General features: G+C 34.4%; 1 protein-coding gene and 2 long non-coding RNA genes across 3 annotated transcripts in view; 1 reads left to right on the plus strand and 2 right to left on the minus strand.

The window, feature by feature from the left end:
- Window positions 1-273: 273 nt before the first annotated feature.
- LOC127867013 (uncharacterized) lies at window positions 274-3,447 on the minus strand. The gene is made up of 4 exons (XR_008043207.1): window positions 3,224-3,447; window positions 2,778-2,934; window positions 638-698; window positions 274-380 (listed from the first exon to the last, which is right to left on the minus strand). It is a non-coding gene; the product is annotated as an uncharacterized LOC127867013 (long non-coding RNA).
- LOC127867014 (uncharacterized) lies at window positions 1,643-2,585 on the minus strand. Its single transcript, XR_008043208.1, has 2 exons — window positions 2,450-2,585; window positions 1,643-2,293 (listed from the first exon to the last, which is right to left on the minus strand). It is a non-coding gene; the product is annotated as an uncharacterized LOC127867014 (long non-coding RNA).
- Window positions 3,448-6,314: 2,867 nt separating the features above from the next.
- Window positions 6,315-9,112, plus strand: part of LOC127867002 (uncharacterized) — a 3,729-nt gene continuing 931 nt past the window's right edge. Inside the window, exons 1-2 of the mRNA XM_052407922.1 lie at window positions 6,315-6,465; window positions 8,015-8,248. Coding sequence (XP_052263882.1) covers window positions 6,390-6,465; window positions 8,015-8,248 — 310 coding nt within the window. The 5' untranslated portion in view covers window positions 6,315-6,389. The remainder of the gene's footprint in view (window positions 6,466-8,014; window positions 8,249-9,112) is intronic.

Genomic DNA, 9,112 nt, shown 5'->3' on the forward strand with positions numbered 1-9,112 from the left:
ATAAAAATGCATCATAAGCATTGTGAAAAATGCATCATAAGCATTGTGGAAGACAATCTGGTTTAAGTTAGGGCTTAAATTAAGAATATCACACTGTCTTATATATTTACTGGTATGTGAAATAATTTAGCATATTAAATTAAACATGTTAATTTGTATAAAAGCAAACACAAATTTAACGTATAATTGCAGAGAGGTAATACAAGTAAATATACTTTCTTTGGCTATAAAATGTGAAGATAACAAATCATAAGCTATTAAATGTGTGTATATATATTAAGGAGGTTGAAGAAAGGAAATATATAGTGGGAGATAAACCTTAAAGTATTTGCAAATACCTTCAGAAACTTCTTTGTCTTCTGCATTAAAGGTCGTATGAACTGAAAATGTATGGTATATTTGATTTATTTTTAATCTTTCATTTTGCTAATGAGTGAAAACTTAGGAACTAATTTAGTATAAATAAAACAAACAGATATAATGAATTTAATATTTAAAATAAATTAGATTTCAATATATATATAACGTTACAAAGTGTAACATATTATTTAGCAACACAAATGTAATGTATTGCAATTTTATTTGATATTTGTTATATTACAATTGATGAAACTATAGTGATTTGAAGATATATTACCTTTGAAGTTATCAATTCCTGGAAAACCTTCTATGGAGACCTTGGGAAGTGCACTCAGTAGCTATTTAAAAATGTGTAGAACATTTGTACACACAAATATAAAAAATGAAATGGCTTTTACGCAGATATAATAAAGAAAACAATAAATATATCTGACTATTGTGATTTTTTAATGTTGTTTTTGCCCTGTCTGTTGGTTGGTTGGTCTGTTGGTCTGTTGGTTGGTTTGCGCCAACTTTAACATTTGCAATAACTTTTGCAATATTGAAGATAGCAACTTGATATTTGGCATGCATATGTATCTCATGGAGCTGCAAATTTTGAGTTGTGAAAGCTCAAGGTCAAGGTCATCCTTCAAGGTCAAAGGTCAAATATATGGGTCAAAATCGCTAATTTAATGTACACTTTTGCAGTATTTCAATATTCAAGATAGCAACTTGATATTTGGCATGCATGTGTATCTCATGGAGCTGCACATTTTGAGTGGTGAAAGGTCAAGGTCATCCTTCAAGGTCAGAGGTCAAATATATGTGGCCAAAATCGCTCATTTTATGAGTACTTTTGCAATATTGAAGATAGCCACTTGATATTTGGCATGCATGTGTATCTCATGGAGCTGCACATTTTGAGTGGTGAAAGGTCAAGGTCAAGATCATCCTTCAAGGTCAAATATATGGGTCAAAATTGCTCATGTAATGTCATTTCTGCAATATTGAAGCTAGCAATTTTATATTTGAATTGCATGTGTATCTCATGGAGCTGCACATTTTGAGTGGTGAAGGGTCAAGGTCATCCTTCAAGGTCAAACGTCATATAGGGGGACATTGTGTTTCACAAACACATCTTGTTTACATATATAAGTATTTAGATAAGTAAACAATAAACTAGAATAAACAAGAGCGCCGCATGACGGAGCAATATACGCCCGATTCGTGTGCCATTGGAGATGATACACTGATGATTGATGTATTTGTTTTGGAAATAAGCAAAAAAAACAACAACAACTTATATAACTGATATATTCATATATATGCATTGATATCAACTTGAACTAGAGCTTTGTCACTGAATGTGACTTATACCCCCATACCACTTTGACGCAGGATAAAAAGTTGTTTAAAAGTTTCGGATGAATACAATTTGAATTAGAGTCCGGACAAAGTGGCGCCGTTGAAAATGCACTAATTGACCCTATGACCTAGTTCTTGACCCGACATGACCCATATTCGAACTTGACCTAGATATCAACTAGATGCAACTACTGACCAAGTTTGGTAAAGATCGGATGAATACAATTTGAATAAGAGTCCGGACAAAGTGGCGCTGTTGAAAATGGACTAATTGACCCTATGACCTAGTTTTTTACCTGGCATGACCCATATTCGAACTTGGCCTAGATATCAACTAGATGCAACTACTGACCAAGTTTGGTGAAGATAAGATTTATACAATTTGAATTAGAGTCCGGACAAAGTAAAATGCACTAATTGACCCTTTGACCTAGTTTTTGACCCAGCATGACCCATATTCGGACTTGACCTAGATATCAACTAGATGCAACTACTGACCAAGTTTGGTGAAGATCGGATGAATACAATTTGAATTAGAGTCCGGACAAAGTGGCGCCGTTGAAAATGCACTAATTGACCCTATGACCTAGTTTTTGACCCGGCATGACCCATATTCGAACTTGGCCTATATATCAACTAGATGCAACTGCTGACCAAGTTTGGTGAAGATCGGATGAATACAATTTGAAATAGAGTCCGGACAAAGTGGCCCCTTTGAAAATGCACTTATTGACCCTATGACCTAGTTTTTGACCCGGCATGACCCATATTCGAACTTGGCCTAGATATCAACTAGATGCAACTGCTGACCAAGTTTGGTGAAGATCGGATGAATACAATTTGAATAAGAGTCCGGACAAAGTGATGCCTTCCGCCCGCCGCCCGCCGCCCGCCCGCCGCCCGCCCGCCCGCCAAGGGGTTTCACATAATACGTCCCGTATTTTATACGGGCGTATAAAAATGACATATTACATCATTTAGATCTACTTACTGGGTTTGAGTGCATTAATTATTTTATATTAGAGGTCATTTTAATTAAGAAACATGTACATGTAAATCAGTAGGTGTACCTTTTCCTGTCAATCTTTTAGATCAGCGATGGCTGGACCTCCCCCTGTAGCCAGAGCTTCTCTTAATCTTTTTCTTTCTTGCTGTCTTACATCTGTTTTGATGTCAGACAGCTTTACTTCCTCCACTGACCTTTGCGTGAGGGACTGGCTGTTGATACTGCAATGTTTAATTAAAGAGATACCTTAAAGTTATGTTTTTAATACGTAGAGGTAGATATGCCATAGATCTATATATTATGTTGGTAGTTGAGACGTCTCTGTAGTCGCTTTTTCTTATGTTAAACAGAAGGCGACAAATAAAATATTTAAACCATTAAATCTTGATATTCCTACAAATGCACTATTGATGATATGTAAATGTTAGAATTAAAATCATAAAAGTGTGGCTATAAATACCGTATGCAAAATGCAAAGTAGCAAACTACTGTAAGTTTAACAACATTTACCTTTCTGTAAGTGTAAGGTTTTCGTAAAGCTCGAGCTTTACTTTACTTGTCAATTGATTCGACAACTTTCCTTTTAACACCTCTTGATACTCAACGAAACCGTCTACTAACGCGTTAATCTCATTCGCCGACCAATTCATCTTTCTTTTCTTCGCTGCTTCCATTTTGCAAGTCATTGTTTTACACGGGAAACGACACTGTCAAATGTTCTCTATAAGGTCCGCGCAATCACACGACTTCTGTTTAGAGATTATTCTAGCATAGCAACTTAGTTTTCGGCTACGTTCGGTTTATAGAAACGCACTTACGCATTCGGAAAAATGTACATAACTTTATACGTACGTACATTTTCGTCCGTAAAGTTACGCATTGTACCAGAAACGGCCCCCAGGTGAGCTAATCATTTCGGTCAATTGCTTTACAAATGACAAATGAATAGAAAACGCCACCTTTAGCCAATCAAAAATCACTTGAAAAGAAAGAGACCCGATGAACACCATATGAATTACACAAGAAGTAGAATTACACCAAGCATGATGATGATTGCATTTACTATTTTGAATCAGCCAATGTAAAGAAACATTGGGTCATCTTTCTAGAAAACGTTTTAATATGTTATAACTGTGATAATTGTTGTACATGTTATTCGGAATAAAAAATATAATATTGTTCTATAAAATGTTTTAAAGAAACAAGAATCGCAGCTATCATTAACATAACAACTCACCCATTGTTACTACACGAATGAGTTTGCTATACAAAGCGCAATTGATATCTACATGTCTTGACTACTGCTTGATACAACCGATATAAACAAAGTTCAGATTGCGTTGAATCAGCAAGACATATGTCAAACTTTACAAATCACTATGAGGTTCTTAATGGCGAATGGCCGATCACAAACACTAAAGCAAAGGACAAAATCCAACGACATACATGAACGCAAATACGTAAAGAACATAAATTAGTAATTTGTCTCGATCCCGTGTATTTAACAAAAGTAATTTACCGAAAACATACTAGCTATTATCGCATGTTCACATCGATTTAAAATAGCAGATCACGTATAAATAGCTATTTATCAATATTGAGTTGTCGATCGAGGATCGTTTCATCTGCTATTTTCGGATGTTTCGTTCAATGCCGTACCGGGTTGTTAATTTACATAATCTTTGATCATTGCGGAGATTGTTTCGAGAATGAGCAAACAAATTCCTTTTCCAACTACATAATTCGGCGAGTTTAAATTTCTTCGTTGTTTGTCAGCAGTCGGTCAAGCGTGTATATTCCATATAGCAAATGATAACAACTACCTTAACATAAGACCATAACAACGACGCTACCACCGAATGTTTAATTAAAGTGTATCAAGCTCAGTGCATAATTTTGTTATGATATCTTTTAAGATACAAGTTTACGTATTTATCCGTCAACTGAAGGGACTGCACTCCAACCAACTATAACCGCGTTATTGATAACGTGGCTTCATTTTAGGACATATTGCTCTTCGTCAATATATTGTTTACAAACTACTGCTGGCACGTAACTCCTTCACAAAGCTTTGTGAAGAGATTGAACGTGATCTAGGTGATAAGATTTCACATAGGATAAGATTTAGGTAAAGGTATTTGACTTCGGTTATCTTTATCCGAATGAGGTTATCTTTTGAATTTGCTAAAGTAACCCATATTTATACAATTCACCACTGGTCTTTATATTGTTTACGCTTTCATCATAACATATCACATTCGTTCCGTGCCGTTGATTTGTTAGGGTTACATTTCGTAACAGGTGCGGCGATTTGTTGACAAATATAATTTCAAAATACTTCGGCTACACTGTAATTTGTCGTTATGTTTTCAAAAGAAAATCACCGATTTGTTGCTAAAATGTAATTTCAAAATATTCCTACCGCGATGTTATGTATGACGTCCAATTTGTGTCAAAAATAAGTAGGTATACCTACCGGTGCAAAAATACTACATCAGCAAAAATGTTGTGCCTGCATGCATATATTGAGGCCAACAGGCACATTTACAAATATAAAATATAATAATATATACATGATGATCCAATTTGAGTCTGTAGTCCGTAGGTTTAATGTATACTGGTTCATTATGTTTTAATGCTAAATAATGTTTATTCATTTGTATAGTTGTACTTTATTACATTATTAAAATAACACATTATTGAAAAACGGATATTGTTTTATTCAAATATAGAACTTTTTTTTCCTATTAAACCTAAATTGACAGTTGGCTCTGAATGTACTTTGGGTAAACAAGAATTTAAACATACATGCGGAAATACATACCTATAAGCTTATATTAGCAAAATAACGCCCGCAGGCTTAAACGTGTGCCTGTCGGCATAGTTGTATATCTGTATTCTTTTTTTACTCGTAGTTATGAGTAAATGTATCATCATATAATTATGCTATATTATGTGAAACCAGCATCATCCTAATCAACAATAGCATTATCAACATCATAATTATTTACCTTGGTTTATCTTGATAAATAATAACACAAACAGGTTAGAAATTGGTGTTCGTATTTGACAGGGCTTCCAGCACACTAATGCAAAAAATCTTATGCCGTCCGTATGTTTCCAATCCGCAACAGAGATCGACCTCAATGGCACCGCTCACTGGAGGAATCCCGATGCGCTCTTTGAGGATTTGACCGATAATTAGTTCTTATAGAGGTAAACTTTAAGCCTCTGGGTAAAATATAAGTAGGTCGTCATTAATTTATACATTCTGGTGCATTGTGTTTGAAAAAGGAAGAATGTGTATTCGTTAGTGAAATGTTCATTAAGTATTGTCCTATATTGATTTAAACAACTATTGAAGCGTTTTATGTAAGTTTACCTTTTAAAACAGTGGGCTCTTATTTCTCTTTGAGTAAAAGAAATCCCAAAAAATATTCTGACAGACATACATTTAAGCTTTTATGCGAAACATCATCCTGTCGGCATAATGTTGAGCATATAGGCTATTTTAATCTGCAGTGTGTATAGCTACTTTGACACAAACGGTACAGCATACTTATAGGGTTTTCGTATGTTGTTTACGGCTGACTTGCATCACGTATATAAGAAACGGTAAGATAAATTTAGTCATACAATATTCCAACCGGTTTAACGAATTGAGATTAACGACAAAATGAACATGATATATGTGCTATCTGCGCTCGTCCTTATAAGATTATCGCAAAGTGGACCACTGTCGGATAGATTAGGTAAGAATAGTTCTCTCTTATTATTCAGGTTTTCACTATATTTTGGAACGTTTTGTTTTTCAAGTTTGAATTAATACATCACGTTTTAATGTAATTACATTTGTATCCTGAAGTGCTTATTTAAAATTAATTTACGACCAATTAACACGTGCTTGATTTAGGCGGAAAGACTATGAACACAATATATCGAAATTACATCGAGCAGTTTTAGAAATATTATGAATATGAATAATAACAACAAAACGAGATAGTATATAAAAGATTATGAATAACATATAAATAATATAAATCATTTCATGCAATTATAGCATGTTAGAATATTTACAGCATGTATTTCTCTCTTATAAACCATACATAAAAGAGGCATGAAACGATTCTTTTCTAACGAGCGTATTCTCCAAACACCATATTTGCACTAAAAACCGTCGTTGTGAACAGCATAATGAATTTCGTGTCGATTTCTAATTCTGGAAAAAAAAGCAAAAAAAAACGAGTATGCAGTTGTCATTTTCCGTTCGATTGTTATATTATTCTTGTCCGCAAGAATTCGTGGCGGGAAAATGTCACTTATGAGTCACTTACAGGATGTTAGCCCTGTTAATCACATACCAATTAACTAGTCAATTATTATGAAGCGATACTAACGGGCCGTTTGTCTTGCTTCCTAATTAACTAGTTAAATGTTTTGGTTGGCGGATGAGTGGGACTGAATTAAATTCAAATGAGATACATCATACTAGAAGAATGTAGTTCAACACAAATTACCAGATACGAAACAAGATGTTTTAATGTATAGGCTATAAAATCGCAGAAAGTTGTTCAAACAAATGTTGATCAGACATAGTCATCTTTTAATTGTATGTTTTGACATTTTTGCACAATTTACAGAATCCGTATTAAAGTTTTTAAAAATTAGAGCTTATCCTTACTATTCTGCCTAAACGAAGTCAACGCTATCGATACAATTTTATCACAATAGAGTTTTACCGAAAATATAAAGTTACAGTTAAGTATACACTTTCATGTACTCCCTTTTGTATAATAACTGGATTTATTTAGAGAGCGAATCAGACGCATGGTGTTTGGGTCGATTGTCATTAATATAAATGTATTGCATAACTACGGCAGTCTTTATTTTTAACATTTGACATAATGATTCGGTACAAACTCGAAATCGCCGATCGGTAGGAAGATGAAATAAACGAAACTTCATGTGTGACAAATAACACTGGTTTCACAGTAAATTTCGTTCGACTATATAGTGTACATCAGGAAGCAGAGTTGATTTGAGCGAAAGCGGGCTCCGATGAATACTTAATGTGCACATTAAGGTTTCACTTACATTCACGTAAAGCATACATATAAATGGTGCCGCTACAAATTCTTACGATGGGATGATCTTCTCCAAACAATCTTAACTTTGCGATATGTGTTACATTATTAAAGCCTAATGTCCAGACAACCAGTATTGTTTCGCACGTTTCGCATCTTATTATTGCAGTTACATTTAAACATGGCATGATATTTACGAGTGCCATCATTATTTCAGAATGTCCACAGTGCATGCACTTGGGATGGAAGCTGATCAACATGCCCGCCATGATTGCTGACTCCGTCAACCAAATATTGGAACCTATTTTGGATCAGTACAGCAACACAGCATGCGAGGGTAACACAGCGGCTTCTGAAATGTGCCCCATCACCGCCGTGATTGGCACCAGTGTATGCGACAGCTTTAATGTTAAAATAACCGCAATTGGGATGACCGATGCCAACCTTCCTGGTAAATCAAAATATTTATTAAGGATTATATGTCCGATATATTTATTACGACGATATTGTGTATTGTATTCATGAAACATACACTTGTATTAGCGTTTTATTTAAATGAACAATAAAAACCTAAGCATTAAAGGGGCCTTTTCACAGATTTTGGCATTTTTTTAACTTATTCATTAAATGCTTTATATTGATAAATGTAAACATTGGATCGTAAAAGCTCCAGTAAAACATCAAGAAAAAAAAATTTAAAAAGGAAAAGAACATTGCCCAGAGCAGGTTTCGAACCAGTGACCCCTGGAGTCCTGCCAGAGTCCTGAAGTAAAAACGCTTTAGCCTACTGAGCTATTCCGCCGAGTACACATTCTTGTCGTATTTTATACCTTATATAAGCAATCTTCGTAGTTTCACAAAATTTAACGACAAAAACAGAACTCTCCAAATTATTCAATCGTTTCGCGTTGCAACGCTTTATAATTTTTAGGTTTTAAAATCGTCAAAAGATGCATATAATGGCTATATTAGAGCATGGTTAATGTTCAGTATTACTGTTTCCTTACAAATATTATAACTAAAACGAAAACTTACGAATCTGAAACAACTTTTTTCAATTTTGTCAATTCACCAAAGCGTGAAAAGATCCCTTTAATGGGGAAAAATGTTTTTGGAAAGAATCAGGGACTATTTAAGTCTTTACGTCAAACTGATCACGCCATTAATAGTATTGAGTCCGTAATTTTCTCCTTTACCGTACACAATTTGAAAGCCTAGAATTTCACCACTAAAAGCCATATGTTAGAAATTATGTTGTATTTGATCTGTTTAATTTGATGTATTTGGATATATCAAACAATCATTGATGTGCCAT

Source organism: Dreissena polymorpha, chromosome 2 (assembly GCF_020536995.1).
Source record: "Dreissena polymorpha isolate Duluth1 chromosome 2, UMN_Dpol_1.0, whole genome shotgun sequence".
Taxonomy (NCBI): Eukaryota; Metazoa; Mollusca; class Bivalvia; order Myida; family Dreissenidae; genus Dreissena; species Dreissena polymorpha.